At 38.3% G+C, this 19,932-nt stretch overlaps 1 protein-coding gene across 2 annotated transcripts in view; it reads right to left on the reverse strand.

Moving 5' to 3' along the window:
• UNC5D (unc-5 homolog D (C. elegans)) overlaps positions 1 to 19,932 on the reverse strand; it is a 584,569-nt gene that overhangs the window by 22,599 nt on the left and 542,038 nt on the right. For both annotated transcript variants that reach the window (XM_011960721.1, XM_011960722.1), the window contains exons 14-15: positions 14,178 to 14,327; positions 6,617 to 6,781 (exon numbers count right to left, since the gene is read on the reverse strand). In XM_011960721.1, coding sequence (XP_011816111.1) covers positions 6,617 to 6,781; positions 14,178 to 14,327 — 315 coding nt within the window. The remainder of the gene's footprint in view (positions 1 to 6,616; positions 6,782 to 14,177; positions 14,328 to 19,932) is intronic.

The raw sequence follows: 19,932 nt of genomic DNA on the forward strand, positions 1-19,932 counted from the left end.
GACATGGCTCTAGAATCAGCAGGAAGAAGCTACCAAATGACAGATTTCAGTTCAGAGTGAAGAATGACCCTCTGCTAGTCATAACTGACTAATGGTGAAGGGGTCGATCAAAGGAGCTGACTAGGAAATGCCTTGTAGGAAAGCTACAAGGAAATGATTGTATGTTGATTACCTTTAATTTTGTTTTTTTCCCCAAGTCCTAAAGTTGTATGATTTTATATTATCTTTATTTCAAAATTAAATAAAATTGTTTCAAAATTAAATTGCTTTAGTATAACAGTGCCAGCCTTGAGTCAGAGTAACATATAGACCAGCCTGTATAGTGGTACAATCAGGAAGGCTCCTGCCTGCCTACCTGCTTCTGGTTTCAAACTGTCCAATAAGAATTTGTCATTTCAGTATTAATCCTTATATCCAACATGAAATCCCACAGAAATGAGCCAGACTGCAGTGGTTGCTAATAAATTAAGTGGACTAACAGAATTTTAAGGACTGAAAACTATCTGATTGAATTCCTTCGGTGATTATAAGACAAAAGGGACTCTGCTGATGTAATTAATATCCCTAATCAGTTGACTCAATCAATTAAGAGATTTTTCTGGGTGGGCCTGACCTAATCAGGTGGTCCTTAAATGAGAGGAGATAGCTCTTGTCTGGAGGCACCTTTTCTCCTGGCCTAGAGGAAAGCAAACAGCCAGTCTATGAGCTTCCTATAGAGGGGGTCATGTATCTGGGACCTGTGGGTGGCTTCTGGGAGCTGAGAGTGACCTCTGGCCAACAGCTAGCAAGAAAATTGAGACCTTAGTCCTAAAGCAATAAGGAACCAAATGGTGTCAACAACCTGAATAAACTTAGAAAAGGACTCTGAGCTCCAGAGAACGCCCTGGCCAACACTTTGGTTTCATTCTTGTGACATAATAAATAAGTGTTGTTTTATGCCTTTAAATGAGCGGTAGTTTGTTATATAGTAGAAGAAAACTAATCCGAGGGATAAGTAAAGCATCAGATCTGGGATTGAGTTAAGGGACTAGTTAGAACTGTTTAAACTCCAAGAAGCTGTCCTTTGCCTTAGAAACTTACCTGTTGTGCCCTCCAAGTTCACATACGCCCTTCCTTCCCTCCCTGAAATCCTGCCCTGATGCCTCTTCCAACTGTTAAATGTCTTCCTAATGTGGGCACACAACCATGATGGTCTTTTTCAGCTGGCAGCTGGGCTCATAAGTATAAACTATCAGGCTTGGTAGGTTGAAAATAGAGTTCTTAAATCTGTTAATTGAGAAAACTGGTTGATACAGAAATTTCATTAATGATTGATAATGATTTTTGTCTTTCTGTAACTATTTAACACAGTTGCATTTTGAGGGCTCTGCTTTTGGAAACACGATGCCTTAATCCACCAGTTCCAAAAGGATATCTCAGAAGAGATTCCAAGAAATGGCAGTTTCACGGTCACACATATATGAGAAATGCTGCATATCACACGCTCTTCTTGGAACCTCAAAGTACATGTTATTAGATTAAACAGATTCTACTTGCTGGTTTTAGTTATATTCCTGGACTATGACAAAACAATACTCATCAAAATTATTCTAGTATTTGAGGTTATCATAGTATAACGGAAAAGAGCATGGTTTTTAGAAGCAGAAAGACCTCACTTTGGAGTAAAACTCAACACTTCCTAGTTCAGTGACCTTGGATGCTACCTTATCTATCTCAGCCCCAACTTCCTAATCAGTTATTTTGCATTTGTATAGACTCCACAGAGGTTATGAAACCTGGAAAAATTCACCCAGGTAGTTTATGACATAGGTGAAACTACAATTCTGACATCCTAACAACTATACAAGTACTTATTTCACTATAGCACCCTGTTTCGAGACAAGTGCCAAGAAATCTACAGTGCTGGGTGGCTAAGGAAAAGGTTCTCTGAGTACCGTAGGAAAGACTTCATGGAGGAGGTGTTTGAGTTGGCCTGTAAGATAGGTAGGCATTGACCGAGCAGAAATTAGGTGGGTGGATAGGTGGTTATTCCAGGCAGAGTGGAAAATTCTGTTCTGATATATTGAATGGTTACAAAATGAACCTATTCAGCTTCTTTCTGCTTAAACTAGGTTACAAGATACATCATTTTTATCATGGTTTGTAAAATTTGTTGTAGTCTCTAAAAATGCAAATCAAGTAGGAATAGTATCCTTGCATATTTTCTGACTGATAGGAACTAGAAGCAGATGTTTTTAAAATTCTATACAACTTAACATGGTAGCTGTCATTGTCAATGCCAAAGACGTGGCTTATCAATGAAACTGAAAACATTGGATGTGTCTGTGCTAAAGGATCCCAAGGGACAGAATTGGCCTCTGAAAGGCATCTATAAATTGTTGACCGAGCTCTCTCTTCACTGGGGGCAGAAGAAAAACCACCTTGATGCATGATATCTTCAGAGAAACCTAAACAAGGTGGCCTTATTTGAAGGGGAATAAAGTATTATATGAGATAGAGTCTAAAAATAAGTAATTTTCCAATTTATTACACATTAATAAGTGGGTCCCCATTTCCCTCTTAAAGTTCTCAAATTTAAATATTTTCCAGGCGTAAGGATTACACTTTATGTAACATTTATGATACATTCTAAAAGACATCTGGGCCAAGTAATAAGAATCCTGTAGATACATCACATTTTCTGATTGTTTAAATTAAATATGCAGAGGAACAGTAGATTTTCATGCTCTGCACATCTGAGATAAGCAGCTGCTACCTGGTAAGCTAAGGGAGTTGTAAATCAATGAGAAATTCCAACTATTCTGTCTGTTGTAACAGACAAATGATCCTCCAACTTCCACTACTTTTGGAGGAAAGATAAGAGAACTGCTTAAATGGAAAATTGTAACATGCAAGATTCCTTTAAGTTGTTTATATTGAAGAAAAGATTCTTTAATAATATTACATTAATAAGGAATGATGAAATAAATTACTTGGGAATTTTTCCCTTCTTTTCAATATTTGCAAAATTGTTTTACTCCAGTCTACAATTATAGACTGTTGATACTGTTGCTCTATAGAGTATTGATTGGCAATAATCATTAGGTAATTCAATAGGGTTAAATTTAAAGGTAACAACTTGTTTCCAAAGACTGATACAATAATGACCTCTCTAAAGAGTAAAAAAGATATATTATCTTAGTCACAAAAATAACTTTTAAGTGTGAAGGTGATATATGAAGGACTGGGTTTATTTGAAAAATCACTTAGAGGCATGAAGGGATATGTCAGGGATGAGGCTGAACATGAAGGATCAAATGCCTTCAATGAGGATAATTACTGCATTGACTTAAACATTTAAAGCAGTATTTAAGATAGATATCTTATTAATATTTAAAAATCAATATTTAGATAAAGTATTTTATATATCTTAAATCTTGATCCTATATATAAATGTTAATTATATAAATATAACTTACTAACGTATTAAACCACCTAAATGTAGTCTTTTTCTGCTTAGGGAACATGAAGCATGACGCACTTTAAAAATCGATCTAGTACTCCTAATTCACCGATAGAGACCTGGGTCTAGAATGTATCTTGCACCTCCCCAGGTCATCCCAATTTCTTATCCCAATCCCAATTTCAAAAAATTGGGATTAGCACTTTCTGTGTCTTCACTTTTTCTGGAACCATTTACCAAAAAATTAAGCCATTTTAGGGAAAAGAGGACAGTTTTCTTTTTTTGAGAAGAGTCTCTCTCTGTCACCCAGGCTGGACTGCAGTGGTGTGATCTTGGCTCACTGCAACCTCTGCCTCCTGGGTTCAAGCAATTCTCCTGCTTCAGCCTCCCGAGTAGCTGGGACTACAGGCCTGTGCCACCACACCCATCTAATTTTTTGTATTTTTAGTAGAGACGTGGTTTCACTGTGTTAGCCAGGATGGTCTCGATCTCCTGACCTTGTGATCTGCCTGCCTTGGCCTCCCAAAGTGCTGGGATTACAGGCATGAGCCACCACGCCCAGTCAAGAGGACAGATTTTATTCATTATATGTATCACCAGATGCGTATCTTTCCTGGGAGTCAGATAATCCCAGGATTAAATGGGTTTGAGCAATCATTGAACAAAGACATCCATCTGTAGGCAGAGCTACATGTAGGATCTCCATTATAGAATGAACAATTCTAGTCCATCACACAGATGGTTACATCCCATCCTTTCTTCTTTTGAAGAAAGAACTTCTCAATTTTCATATACTTTCAGGTACTTGAAGACAAAATTTCTGGTGCTATGATGTTTGCCACTAGTACCTGAGCCCCTGAAGAGAAGCCATACTATTAAGAAGGCCCGCAGTTAAGGCTAATCCATTAGATGGCCTTGACTGGGATCCAGAAATAGTGTAGTGGAGTAGTCAGCCTTTGATCTTGAAGTCAGGTCTCTGAGTTGGGTACTGTGGCTCCACTCCCTTATAAGTTCCATGATCTTTGATCTTAGACAAGAAAGTTGATGCCTTTGAGACTTTTATAGCATGTAAAATTGTGATAGTACTAATACTTAATCCACAGAGTTTTGATGGTTGTATGACAAATATGAAAGCAAATGAAATGATACCTGAAATATAGTGGCTTACAAAAGTTATTAGTCGTCTTCTGACACAGAAAATGAGAGCAAATTAGACTTGTCCAAAAAAATACAGTTTATCACAAAGTGAAGATGACAACCTGGGCCAAATTCTGCAGGAATGCTTGAAGCAATTAATAAAGTGATCCTTGAAAGGATCAAAGGGTTAATAAAGCCTCTAAAATGCAGCAGCCCTCAAATTGGATGACTATAGCCTAACAATAAATATTGAAATATTATTCTGATACTTGCCTCTCATTATCAAGAGATATTTAATGTTATCTTCTACAAGGCATTTCTAAGTGACTGTAAACTTGTGAAACATTAGAAAAGAAATTGGGGAGTAAACAATAAGGTTGTGTTTATTAGCTAACTTTCCTTTCAAGCACTTTAAGAATTTGAGGCAAGGAGCAAAAATACCTATCACATTCCTGTTACATAAATATCCTGTAATAGCATAAGTTGATCACCAATATCTGGATGCCTTTACAAACAATAGCCTTTAAACCGGAATTCTTTCATTGGCCTGTTAATGGACATCTAGGGCAATTTGGATGAGAGGGATCTTTTATGTTATGCCTTTTCATGCTTCCTTCTGAATACCAGCTCTTCTTAGATTTTTTGCTTTTATTTTTAAACCCCTCCTATAATTTTTATTTTAGTTTGCAATGCATCATATGAAATATAGTATCATTGTTCAAGAAAGAGCCCCTAAAAATATCTTACCCCAGGTTTCCAGATCTACCTTCTCCGTGAAAACTACTTGAGCACATAATGCTAATTGGCAATAATGAATGCAAATACTGCATAAACATGTAAGTTAAGACAGCTATCAATTTTAAGGCACAATCCTTTGGAAAGCCATCCACTCTTCAGAAAAACTATTTGGGGAATTAGCAATGCTCATTTTGCATAAACAATGATTTCAAATGAGAATAGAAGGAATAATGCTATACAGCTATAAATTTTCCAGGAAAAAACCCTGAAATTGAATTGTATGTATATAAATGTGTTCGATCTTCTGCCAAGCTTAAATTTATAAATACAGATTTATATATTAATAAATGCATATATATGTATATATTTATTTTATAAGTGAAAAACAAAATACGTATTTTTTTTACACTAATCTCCAATGACCTGGAAACTGCCAAACAAAAGCATCACCATCCCTCTGCTAATCTCCCCCTCTATCCCATTCAGGAAGGATGGCTTTTGTCTACTTTATAAGCTCATGTTCAAAGTCATGAAGTGACTTGGTGGTTTAGGACAAATAGGAGCCATGATGGAAATCAGATGCCTTTTTGCAAAAGTTCTCAAGTGAATCCTCCCTTGACTGCTACTTTAACTCCACCTTCCAATACTGATTTGACCTGGACAAAGTCCTTTCTCACTTTGCACTTCCATTTCCTTACCTTATAGAATGAGGTCCTTCTTATATTATTGTATTGTCCTGTCCTCCTTATATTATTGTATTGGAAGGGAATAACGGAAATGTGGATGTACAGAATTCTGAGCCTGGGGAGCATGAGAAACAGTAAGACAGGGAGTCTCATCCCTGGAGATAAAATAACACATATAGGGCAACTGACTTCTGGAAAACTAGTCAGAACCAGCAGTAAAACAGTCTGAGGGTGGCTTTGTGCCTCTTTGTGGCATGTGTCTCAACTGTACCATCTGGCTTCCGTCTATAAAGAATCACAGCTGGTAATCCAAGTCTGCTGTGGAATGAGACTTCTTGTGATTTTGTGTATCAAAAGCTTGGTACCAGTTCCTTCCCCAGAGGTACCTTCACAGTCTAAGCTCTCTGATGGGTTGAGCTTCCTTGCCCAGGGGGAAGTTTAGTTCAATCCTCGGTGTGAGACGAAGTTTATTTTCCCTTATCAGTAATGAAGATGAAGAGTTTGTGCATTTTGAAACTCTTTTAGAACCTGAATAGCACGGCTGGTAGGTGTAGCTTTATTATTCTTATCGTCCTTCAGAAAGGGTCAGATGACCTGTAGATCAAGGACTCACCTCTAGGATTGATGTCTGCACTTGGAGGATCTGTTCATGGCCTTTGAGCTGCCGAATGCAGATTTTGCAGGACAGCTGGGTGGTGGTGGGCGTGTAACGCTCCAGGGAGAAGGCACAGTGCAGGGGCTGCCGGTTACTGCACCACACGCGGGAGAACGGGACTTCCTGCAGGGGAGATGGAGAGAAGGGATGGTTTGCAGAGCCCAGCTGAGATGAACTAGAACAGGAGAGACTTAATAGCGATGATGATGATGATGACGACGACGACGAAGACAATCACAGCAGAGATAATTGCCTAGGCAGCTTTAGTGGAATTGTAAAAATAATGTTCCAGCAAATGCCAAGCAGCACAAAAGAAATTAATGTCAATTCCAATTGATAACATTTGAATTCCAAAACTGCACTGCAAGAGCTCAGATTTCACTTGGTGACACACAATTAGGAAGAATACCATAAAAAATTACCATTTTCATTCCCCGCTTAGAAAATATTTTCCTTTGGAAGACTCCTGTGAGCCATGCTTCTACTTCGGTCTGGGATAGGACGTTATCTTTTTACCTACGTAAAAATTATGCTAAGGAACTGATTGGCCAGAACTTAACTCCATACCACAAACTCATGCAGAATTGTGAGAACACAATATTGCTAATGTATCCAACATAAAAATTAACACCTAGTGCAAAATCATACACATATACACACAGACAGGGAGAAAAAGAGGGAGGAAGGAGGGGAGAGAGACAGACACACATACAGGGCCCAGAGTGATCTAGTTTGTCAATTCTTCATTTGCTCAATTTGTCCATTCAACTATAATGTATAAAGTGTCTGCTAATGACCACACACTGTACTAGGTAAACCATAAGAAACAATAACAGATTCAGTCCCCCACTCTCAGGGGACATATGGACAACTGAGAGGCAAAAATACCTTTTAGTAAATGAGGAGGGAGATTATAAAATCTATAGATTACTCATTTTTCCTAGTATTAGCCATTGCTTGCTTCCAGACTGTGTCTAATGATGTGAAGTAGAAGTTAGTCACTGAAATTTTTTCATGTACTAAAAAGTCTCTCTCCTTTCTAATCAAATGTGGCTTGGCCCTTGGCAATGACCACATATGCCTCTAGTAATCCTCATGCTCACTTTTTTCTCTATTTCTCACTGTATTAGTTTGCTCCTTTACCTATTGCTAAAAATAAAATTTTCTGCAATACTAGAACAGAAAGGTGGCAAGGCATGTATCAAATCTGGAAGTTTGGAACCCTGAACTATGATTGGTGATGAAGCCAGCACGTGTCATGAGACTAAAGAGCATGACTGAAATGATCTTTTCCCTTTGAGAAGCTATGCGTTACCTAGTTATTCCCAAGCCCTTATGTGCACACTTGTTTGGATACCTTGCTTCCTAATTTTCTCTCTAGAAAGCCCCACAGATTTTTATTTTGGATGTTTACTGGTAGACTCAGGAAGGAGGGATGGATGGACTTTAGATTGTTGTGAACTTGAAGAGAGGAGAGCCAGCTTTATGGGAGTATGAAATAACAAAATCAAATATTCTACCATGCATCTTAGCAATAAATTGTGGGTCATTTTGTTTGTTATTAATCTGGAACCAAAAGAAAAGTGGAGTTTCAAGAAGGATGTAGAGAAGGTCTACAGGTGGGAAACTATTTGGCATTTCACAGACTTCATTCCTGTGCAAGAAGTGGGCTGTTAGAATGGAACTCTATCTTTGCCATTCTCTGTTCTTCTCCATGTGGAAGGGGCTTGAGGCCTGAAAACTACATTTTAAAACTCCCCTGCTGGCAGTTCACATTTCCATTTTGCCCACAAGAGGCACTCATGCTAGATTTGGATGGGAGAGGAAGTGCAGAAGCCATCACTGCCCGTCTAACATCAGCAGGCAGACCTGAAGGCTTCAACTGACAGCCCAAGAAAGGTGTGCAGGGGCTTCTGGACATTCCCTGGAGAATCCGCTGCTTTAGTGCTGGTGCACTTTCCTGAAATTCCTGACCTGACTGGTTTTCTAATACTACTAGTAGCTTTCTCTGACTTTGGCTCTCCACAGAGGTTTCATAATCATATAAATCCCTTGATTAAATTTCCCCTCGGTTGAAATGTCTTGAGTGCCTTCTATTTTCTTGACTAAAACAATTCTTGATTTGAAGAAGTTATCTTAGAAACTGATGTGAGTTGGGCAACCCTGAAAGGGGCTACTACTGAGTTCCAGAGGGAGGCTATTGTCTGGGGAAAATGCTGGAAGAGGCACCAAACTAATGATCACTAAGGAAGCTTTTCGCTGGAGGACAACTTGCTTGTACCATCAGGTGACAACACATGTCCATTTAATGGTATCGCTTTCCCACTTTCTTCTAATACAAAGACTTTTGCTTATGATCTCTTCTCTTTTCTTCCTGTGGTAGATCCTGCAGCAGAGGAAATTTCTGGTTGGTGGGGCCTCCTGGCAATGCCTACAGGAAGTGATTTTCTCTAAAATACTCCAAATGACTTTTCACTTGTATCATCATGTGCACTTACAAGTTCTGCCATTTCTCCTTGTTATCTAATGTGATTCTTTTCCTAATGCTCCTGAGCTTTGTTCCACTTTGTAAACCATGGGCAGCCCTTCCTCCACATCTCAGCCTCCTACATTTCTCTCTCTGCCTTCTGTACTGTTCAAGATCCCATTTGTTCACACATGCCCCAACTGCCATCTCTCTGAGGAGGACTATAAAAACATCATCTCTGGCATTTATCTCATTATCCTCAATCCCTGGTATTTATTATACCCCTAAGCGCTACAATAATCTTGTTTGGTCTTTACTTCTCTGGTAAATTTAACTTTTGGAAACTGATTGCTAGCATATCTCTCCCATTGTTCTTCTCCTCTAATATTCTGGTTTCCATTATGCTTCCATTATGGCTAACTCTGGTCACCTACTCCCAGTCTTCCTGCCTTCAAGCTCTACTACATAGAGCAAATGAGGGGTTTGGGGCTTAATGGGAGAGGCAAATAGCTCAGGAAAGCAGAAAGCAGTTGATTGGGATTATTCAGGGAACAGCATTATGGTCTCTTTTTTACCTTTAATGACTGGGCAGGCATTGATGTGACCAGGCCACCTAGGAACTCTAAATTTATTACATGAGTCCTTTGCTTGGGGGGCCACAATGGAGCTTTGATGCCTGCTGTCTCCTGCCTGGCCTTCAAAGGCTTCTACCATCTCTTGCCCTATACTTGTTCTCTCCATTCTTATTTTTATTAGCCCTCAAATAAACTCTCTTCCCCAAACCAGTGAATTTTTGTAGAGTTGCTTTGCACCATGCACTTCAATGAAAGTAACCATAACACAGCACTCTGGAGTTCACAGGTACTTTTGCCTAAGGTGGTTTTGCCCAGCTAAGCTAAGTAGGAGATGCTTCCTAAAATTGAAATTTGAGTTATTACAGTGTAATGCAACACTTGGACTTCAGGGCTAGACAAAGAACTGTGCTCAAGGTCCAGCTCTTAAGCAAATGTACGTTTTCTGCAATTTGATTTGAATCGTTGGTAATGCTTGCCTTCCAAAAAAAAAGGCACTGACCACTTATTTAAAAATGTCTTCTCTGGTACCATTTGCTAAATTCCCTGTATTTTCTCCTAAAAACACTGGAAGAAATATAAAAGAGTAATGCCTACTGCAGAGATAATTTTTCCTTGCAGAAAGACATGAGAATTAGCACCAAAAAACAATAGAACAAAAACCCTCTTTTTTCTTTTCCATTCCATTGAACACAATCCAAACATTTAAAAAAATCTGATTTTAAGATAGTATCAAGGGAATGCTTTTTATTGTTGACTTGAGTAGCAGCTGCCAATAGCATTCAACAAAACAATTAAAAATAATAGAATTAGAAGCGCCATGATTAGTGTGTTTTCACGGCAATCATCTTCACTTTCATTTATTCAAAAAACAAAAACAAAAAACACCAAAAAGCTCGCTGAGCTGAGAGGAATTATGTGGAAAGTAATATGGGAGGAGAAAGTAGAGCAAAGTTATGGGTGTTTAAAGAATTCCGGAAATGTTTTCATTTTGACTCCTATTATAATTAGGTTCTTAGCAGATGGAGAGAATGTAAATCATATCTTAGCAAGAGACAGACACTGGGTTCTCCAAGATACATAGCATGCGGGAAAGACAGCTGCTTTTACCCTAGGGAGGTGACAACTTGACTTTGTGTTTTGTTGGCTTTTAAAAATAATAATTTATTGTATTATGTTTATTACAGCTCCCCTACCCCACAGCCAGCAAGTAATAAAGGAAAGTGATTTAGGAGCTCCCAGGTCCCAGCAAGGAATAAAATAAACTGATTTAGGTGCTCTCAGGTCCCAGTAACCTATTGAAAGTAGAATTATTTACCTCCCAGAGGAGGTTTGCTAATTCTACAGAGGGGGACAATCATATATTCCTAATTGTGGTAGAGTCTTAGGGACTGATGGAAAATGGGAAATAATGAATTGTTTACTCGGGGAGACTAGCATCGTGGACCTCAGGTTTTCTTTGAACCAATGTCAGTGGCTGCTACCATGATGAGATCTCAGAAGAGCTGACATAGCCTTTCCGACTTCTCATTCAATATACCTGGCTTCATAAGCAATGACATCTATAAAGTGTAATCCTCCAGAACCTAAACCAACAAGATTTAAGGTCTAGTTGGGCCTTCAATATACAGGGTCTCATCACATATTTCTGGGCCCAACCTTGAACTCACACCATTCTAAAAACATTTCTCATGCAGTTTGTTGGTGTCTGATAGGAAAAACATTGTATGTACTGAGTACCTCCCCAGCCTGTACCTTTCTGGGAAATTTCTACCTTTCCCAGAAGAAAACAGGAAAGTTTCCTAGTAGAGTAAGGTTTGGGTACCAATTGTAATATGTCAGCCCCCAGACTCCTGATTTGAAGTTAGAGAAAGGGAGATTCACCAATTGAAGGAGAGACCTATAAATGATGTCAGGAATAGTGTGATTTTCTCTCTCCACAATAGCTCTCTGGGATAACAAGAAATAGGCCCTGTTAGTTCCTAACCACTAAGCCCTAATGAAAAGCCATTCTCTATTATCCACACCAAGTTTGTCAGTGCACATGATGTTCTACATGAGGTTCAAGCAGGCTGAACACAAACCCTCCCCTAAGTGCTTACATCTAATGCCCAGAGCAAACACAGCATGGTCATTAGGCCAAGCACAATATGCATTCACACAAGCTGAGGATATCAATGATGAGAGGGGCAAGGAAATTGGTGGTAGGGGTGATGAAGAGAAAGGAGGAATAGAGCGGAAAGCCATTTGGGGTAAGAAAAATGAAGTGGAAATGAAAACTCAGTGGCAAGCCTCCTGATGCAGAGAAAATTAAATTGTTTCTCAGTCTTCCAAGACTCTTTCAAATTATGCTCAATTACAAAAGGCAAATATTTATACAAGTTCACAACTTCCATGTAATCTAGCCCATCCCAGCAGTAAAGCTTGCTGGGTTTCCTTGAAAGTCAATGTCCTCTGGCTTTGGCTGGTTCTGTTGTACCCTCTGAGGTCGGTAAACACTTAGCCTCCTAAGTCTCTTCTTCCTGGGGCTCTCTTTGGTATCCCTGGTATCAGAATTATTGTTTAAGTGATGCTGCAAGGTAATGGTTCTTTCATCTGATTTTTTATCTCCAAGCATTAAACTTAATAGTTCACTTTGGACTGAGTCACTTGCATCAGATCCAGTGAAATGAGGCCCTTATAACCTATAAAGATTAATATGGAGGAATTTGCATGACTATCAGGACTTGTTTTAACAATACTCCGAAGTTCAATTTGGATTAGAAACTTTGAATACTGCTTACCGGAAAGCAAAGAGACCTACACCTTGAATGTCATAAACTATTTATTCATAGAAAACTTCTCTCCATGGAAAAAAAATGTGGTGAATGTGTCCCTGGCCCTCCCAGCAAAAAAAAAAAAAAAAATGTTCAGGGCAACGAGAGATGGTTGTGCTGCTTTGAATGCACTAAAACTGTACAGACAGGCAATTCCTCAGGTAGTAAGTCTGAAAAGTCAATAGAAAAATGCAGCCCTTTCCAGTTTAAAAATCCTGAATTTTAGAAGTTGGATGGTTGGTGGTACAACGTTTTTCTAACCAGCATGATGCTGTCTAGGTTTTTTCTTTGTGACTAGGCTTGTTCCCATTCTGACAAGCTGGTATACCTGTGTATAGTTAAAAAAAAAAAAAAAAATGCTGCAAGGATGGAAGGTTACAAAACCCAGAGGACTCTACACATTACGCTGATGGGCAAAACAAAGAAGCCTGAAAGTATTCTGTGATTCCAGGTCAATGTGAGTCCACCAGAAGCTTTTCCTGAGTGAAGGAAATATCCTGTCCTTAGGCACTTGAAGTAAGACGACTGGTTTTAGAAACTATGGAGGCTAGCGAGCTGCTTACTGTAATATGTAATACGTATCACTGGGAATTTTCATAGACTTGTTTGTAAGAGATCTTTTAAGGCTAAACATGTACTTGAAATAACTAAATAGGATCCAAGGAGATTCTGAGTCTCCCTGAAATGTTTTCTTTGTTTGTTTGCTTTTTGTTTTTGAAATCTCTAATGGGAGACATGTGGACAATAAGTACCTTTAGATATTTATAAAAGGACTCTTAAGAAGTGTTCTGACCAGGCACAGTGGCTCGCGCCTGTAATACTAGCACTTTGGGAGGCCGAGGTGGGCAGATCACCTGAGGTCAGGAGTTCAAGACCAGCCTGGCCAACATGGTGAAACCCCATCTCTACTAAAAAATACAAAAATTAGCTGGGCATGGTGGCGGGCACTTGTAATCCCCAGTTGCTCAGGAGGCTGAGGCAGGAGAAGCGTTGAACTCGGAAGGCAGAAGTTGCAGTGAGGCAAGATCACGCCACTGTACTACAGCCTGGGCAACAGAGAGACAGACTCCATCTCAAAAAAAAAAAAAAAAAAAAAAAAAAAAAAAAAAAAAAAAAAAAAAAAAAAAAAAAATGTTCTTTCTCCTTCCCATCTTGCCTGATTCATTTGGAAGCAAGTGCACTTCATACATGAAAGAAAAAAATCTCTTCTTTTCCCCTGGCTAGCCATAGCTCTCGACAACTCAAAATCATCATCCTTAAGAAGTTCCTCACTGATATTGAGTTTATTCACTGCTGAATATGATAAAGATGCTGTCTCATAATGAGCTGATTTTTAATAAAAACAAACCAACCCACAAACCTGGCTCTATGTTGTTAAATTGGCATCTTCAACCTATATTGAGCAATGACTCCAACAGGAGAGAAGAGAAATGCCATCTCACCTAACGTGCAAGCACCTTTCTTCCCACCCGTTAGAATGCTGTGAATTTATGACAATATGTTTCACTCCCTGTGTGTAGCCCAAACTGTTACATTTCTGTGACAGTTCTGAGGCAAAATCCATCCTTTAAAGGAGGAAAATCAAGCGGACGCTCACCAGGATCTGTGACATACTTGCTGGTTAAAGCAAAGCCATTTCTGTTAGAAACCCATTTGGCCAGTACCTGGCAGGCAGTGAATGGTTTAATTCTCCAGAGGAATGGGGGAATATCAAGGACAGAGATCTGAAGACTAAAGGTATTCCCTTTGAAATGCAGCAACTTTGGTTCTTCCAGGAGCTGTCCACCTTGATGCCTTTCATCTGAAACCACTTCCTATAGGAGAAGAAAAAGAAAAGGGGATCAATAATGAAATATCCTGCTTATATATTTCCTATCTATGGATATGCACGCTCACTACCATGTGTCTTCCACAAACGGACAGACAGCATAGGAGAAACATACTTCTTTACATCCCCATAGCCCATAAAGTTCAGGACTAAGGATTAACAACTGCTGAGTGACAAGTATTTGGTTAGAAAGAGACAATATTTTTGTTATTTGTGTTGCTTAGGGCTTTAAACTACACTGTGCCTTTATTTAAACCTCAAAGACCTCCCCTGCCCCTAAGCAAATCATAATACTTCTGGGTTTCCACAACTGTAGAAATTTCACTCTGTGACTATAATCAAGGGATGCATTCATGCTCAACCTGACACATCATCATATTTCACACTAACTAGAAACAGCCCCCCTCCACTCTGGTTCAATTTTTCTTCACTAATGCAGGCATTGCATGATATTTATTCTTTTGGCCTAAAACAAACGTTCCAGTGTGCATGTATCATGTTTATTTGTAGTAATGTTTGTAAAAAAGTTATTATACCAAAAGGCCAAGAAAAAATAAGTTGTTTATCAAGGTAGCTGTAGCTCAGGAAAACAGAAATCAAATTCCTGAAGAAACATTCCTGTAGCTTTCACTGAAAAATCTTTATGTAATACAATCTAATACAAACTCAATTCACATATATTCTGTTGAGTAAACCATTTCATTGGTTCCAAATTTGTGGTGTTAGAATCATATTGGAGAGATGATATAACAAATGGAATAACAAAACAAATACATATTCAGTGAAGTGCTAAATGATTGTGCGGGATTTAAGCTTTCAGTGTTACTGAAGATAAAGAGATCTCCCTAAGTCCATTTTTAAAATCACCATTAATTGACATATTATTTCCTTGCAGAGCTAGGAGAAATTAAAAACTGAAATCCTTTATGTCCTATAATCTCAGATTCTAAAGAAAAAAAAGACTGTTAGAAAACAAATAGGTTTATAAACACAATCAAACTTACATTTCAATTATCAATGAGTAAAAACACCTTTACTTGTTATCTTATATCCATCTCTTGTCCATAAGTAGAATGACAGTAACAAAAATATTTTTGACTAAAAAGTCATCCAAGTTTTATCCTTCACATACACATGAACTGTTAATAGGTTGCTAGTATCTTTTTCCAGGACTGAATCAGTGGCATTTTCTCCAGCTCTTTGGTGTTGCTTGTGGGAAGGGTGTTTCTTGGGGCCCAAGGGTCAGTGATAAACTAGATGTGATGATAGGAATATTCTATCTCTGTGTGGTCCATTATGGTACCCACTAGCTACAGTGGCTATTAAGCACCTGAAATGTGGCTACAGTGATGAAGGAGCTGAATTTTTAATTAAAGTTAAATATCCACATGTGATTAGCAATGACCATACTGGACAGTACAGTGCTAGGTAATTCACAATCTTGTGGATTTCAGAGTTGAACATGATAACATGGTAGCCAATGTCTGGTGGGGGCTACAAGAAATGGAAGAAAAGAGGCACTATGGGGAGGATAGGAAATTAATTCTAAATGCCTGCTTGGTTGAGACATTAGGCGGTCTCTGGTCACTGGTTCCTTCTTTTGAGATTTACTAAATTTCCATGAGAGCTATGTTAGAGCTGGACACTGGGTGTGCAGAAATGAAACAATCTCTGCCACCAAGAAACTTACAATATTGTGGAAAGGGTCAGGACACTAGGCATTGATTCTAATATAGTATATATTACCATACAAGTATTCCTAGGAGGTTAAGGAAAACAGAAGGTGCCCCTGACCCAGATGGGAGGACAGACCAGGAAAGGAGTCTGGGCATTACTAGGTGAGGTAGTATTTGAGCCAAACTTTGAAATAAAGGGAGGAGCTGGCCACTTGACAAGGAAGGAGGGGACATTCCAGACGCTGAGCAGGGCATTCACAAGCATGGTGGCTAGACAGAGCTGGGATGGAAGGTTGAGGTGGAAAGTGTGTGATTGGAGATGATGAAAATGTGGGGCAGAAACCAAATAACAAATTCTTGCTTGCTACGCTAGGGACTTTGTATTTTATTTTTGAGTACTGTTGCTCTGGTTTTAAGGTGCATTAAAACTCTTTTGGTGTCTTCATGTACTCAAACGAATACTAGTCTTGTAAATTGAAGATAGCTGCATAAAATTCTAATCACATTTCTGTGTGGTTTTGGGCAAATTATTTTCTTTAGACCTCAGTTCCTTACCTGGGTTTATTTATAGCCAAGCAAAATAATTAATATATTAACCTCTTTTTGCAATTCTGGTGCAAGATTAGAAACAAGTACAAACAAGAAATGTGCTTATTAAGACCATATTAAAGCCATAGTATAACAGCAACTCTTCTAAGTGTACTTGAACTAAGCTTTCTCAAGTATACCCTTTTCTTTAAATTTAACTTTCCTTAATGGACATGAAGTAGTCGACACCAGGAAATGAAGTGACTTCTTCAAGGTCATGTATTACTTATTGTAGTGCTAGACTATTTTGTTATTTAGACACTACACACAATAGTTGTATTAGAAGGGAACTTAAGATTTAGAGCACCAAGTGCCTTATTTACACATGAAAACATGAAAGTCCCCTGAAGAAAGTTATTTGCCTAAAACCACATGGCTAATGGGAGAGCTGAGACTAGACCAGGGCAACTTGATCATAGTCCAGTGTTTTTTCTCTTAGATTTCCCTGCCTTTTCTTACTACTATTTTTTTTTTTTTTTTTAAGAGTCATGTGAAGGTCATTCTATGATTAACTCTGTCTCATAAATAATTTTTCATTGGTGCAGGATATATGTATAAGATGACATAAGTCAATCTGTATTTGCCCTAGAGTTATATGTACTGTCTACACAGTCCATAAAACTCAGAATGGATAATATTACAAATATTAAAAATAGATATCTGCTTATAATTATCATGGAAGAAAATAGTACCTTTTTAAAAGTTCTGCTCTAGGGCCTCAAATTTAAATACAACATGATTAATTTTTTGCTCTTTTCACTTACTCCTTAAATCTGCACATATTGAGCCAACATAGAAGTAACAGTGTCTTGTAATCTTGTACAAAATATTAAGCAATTATAGTTATTCTATAACAAAACAATTATTAAAACGAAAAAGCCCAGTAATGAACTAATAATTGTATTTATAAATTTGTAAAGGCACAATTGGCTTCAAAGTTAAATAAATAGACTCCTAAGTATGAACTTTAAAATACTCTCCAAATACAGTGGATTGCATTTAACACAGGGTTCCCTGAGCTTACTGTATTGCTCTAGGAGGCTAGGTCTGGGTATTTATAAACATTTCTTGGATGCTTCCCATGACCAGCCAGGCTTGGACAACTCTGCTTAGCTAGTTCTAAATCACTCATATGGATGAATTATACCAAAAGTGAGGCTTGATAGTAATTTGATTTTTCCAATCTGCCTTCTATGTGACAAGGACCTCCTGTTAAATACCTCATTCCATTGTTAAACTGATAATCTGAGTAAATGGAACTAGGAAATAGGGTCTGGCCAGTTTTTTATATATAAAATGCACCTGAAGGCTCTGTATGGTGGTTTTTCTCAACATTCTGTTTCATCATTTTACACTGGGGTTGCAAGTCATCCAGTTCTAGGAGCTGTGGCCAGAAAAAACTTGTGCTTTGTGCCTCACTGAGCTCTTTATGTTGATTTAATCAGACAGGCAGCAATATTCAGGTGTGCTTCAGGGATAGTAAAACAGGCAGGCTGAATTTACATATTTATGAGACAAAACTGTTTGAACTTAAACACACACACATACACACAAATTATGTCACTATGGTGTTTTCCTTTAAATGCTTTACGTGAACAATATTTCCCAAGATTGCATTATTGAGAAACACAAGAACTACATCTAGAGGAAATCCTTTGAAATTAGATTCTAAATCTACCTTAATGCCAAGTAAGTAATGAGTACCAAGAGTACTGTATAGGAGTGCTGGGAGCAATGGCAACAAAAAACAAAACAAAACAAAAAAACCCTAGTTGTTTTTTTCTATTTTCCTTCTTAGATAAGATAGGGAACTGCTTAATTCCTTGCTTTCCTATGTCCTATGTCAAGTTTGTTTGAGCTGTGCATGCGTGTGTGTTTTTGTGTGTAATAAAAGACAACAATCAAAAAACCAGGTCTTAAAATGTTACTGCTTCGAAGATATATCACCATTTCTCAACCTTTGGTTTGAATTTATCAGAGGAAGCGATATCAAACATACAAGCATAAAATGGCAGCCCTAATTATTACAAAAGCACAAAAGCAAGGACAAGGAGTCATTTACTCATTGTCTTCTTATTCTTTTCTCACCTACCTACAGGCAGATGACATTGTTATTTTTTAAAAACATAGCAGATTTAATTTTTCATAGAGACAAATTTAGGTGTGTTTATCAGAACAGATCTTCAGAAATCTGAAACCAAATTATGTCTTAGCCAGATACACAAAGTATTCCGTTTTTGTCAAGGAAATTGCTACTATTACTCAGATAAGCTACCCCCAGAGCAAATGAGACTCAAATAGAGTAGACCTGTAGGGGGTACAGGGAAAGGAAGAAGGGAAAGGAAGATAGGACTAAAAACAGAGAATGTCCCTATTTAGATACTGAAATTCTCTCAAGGGATATTCTACAGTGGGCCCATTATATTGCCTGGTCCCTATCTAGTTCTGAGAGAACAGGTGGAGTTGAGTCTCTACACATTCCTTCTCACAAGGTCTTCCGGGGAGAAGGTAGGCATTTCAGTGTTTTACGGGATACAATCTCCGAGTGAGACATGAATGAAATGAAAGATGCAACCACGCACTTAACCTCAGCTTCCTTTTGGTTAAGAGCACAGAGTTGGGCCCTTATCTGTTATCATTCTTTGAGATATGAAAGATGCACTGCAATAAATACAGCAGCTGTCACAACCATGCTCACATTGATTTCCTAATCACAACAAACGTATCATCATAAGGATAGTTGAAGCACATTCCAGGGTGGGCAATTTCTGCAGAAATGCTCCATGAAAAATTGCTTACTGATTTTGATTAAGAAGTCAGGGTTCTTTGAGGGTTGCAGAAAATATTATCACTGTATACTATATTTTCAGCTTATGCCACAGAAGTTGGGAGAGCTAAATACCAATTTGTGAGGTCATTTAGGGGTTCAAAAAGGGAACTGTCATTAAGGCTTTCCTAAAACAGAACTGTTTTAGTGGGTTAATAACTAATTTCCTTTTCCAATGCAATATCATATATGAAGCCATCACAATATGAAATGATTTGGGATATGCAGGTGATCAAAATAAATCTCTGCAGAAGGCCCTGAACACATTCACTCAGCAAAGTAAAAATCCAGAAAGCAAGACAGTTTCAGAAACAAAACCCAGAAACTAAGACTGAGGAGTAAATGGCTGTTTCCTGTACTAGAAGTGTCAGTTCAGAGAAGCTACAAGTTTCATTTTAATCCATGTGTGGGCCAGAAAAGTTATTCAAGCAAGGTCGATGATCTTTCAAAACCCCAAGGGGGACACATGGCCTTTCTGCTCATGACAGCTGTCACATACA

The sequence above is a fragment of the Colobus angolensis genome, unplaced genomic scaffold (assembly GCF_000951035.1).
Source record: "Colobus angolensis palliatus isolate OR3802 unplaced genomic scaffold, Cang.pa_1.0 Scaffold52, whole genome shotgun sequence".
Classification (NCBI taxonomy): domain Eukaryota; kingdom Metazoa; phylum Chordata; class Mammalia; order Primates; family Cercopithecidae; genus Colobus; species Colobus angolensis.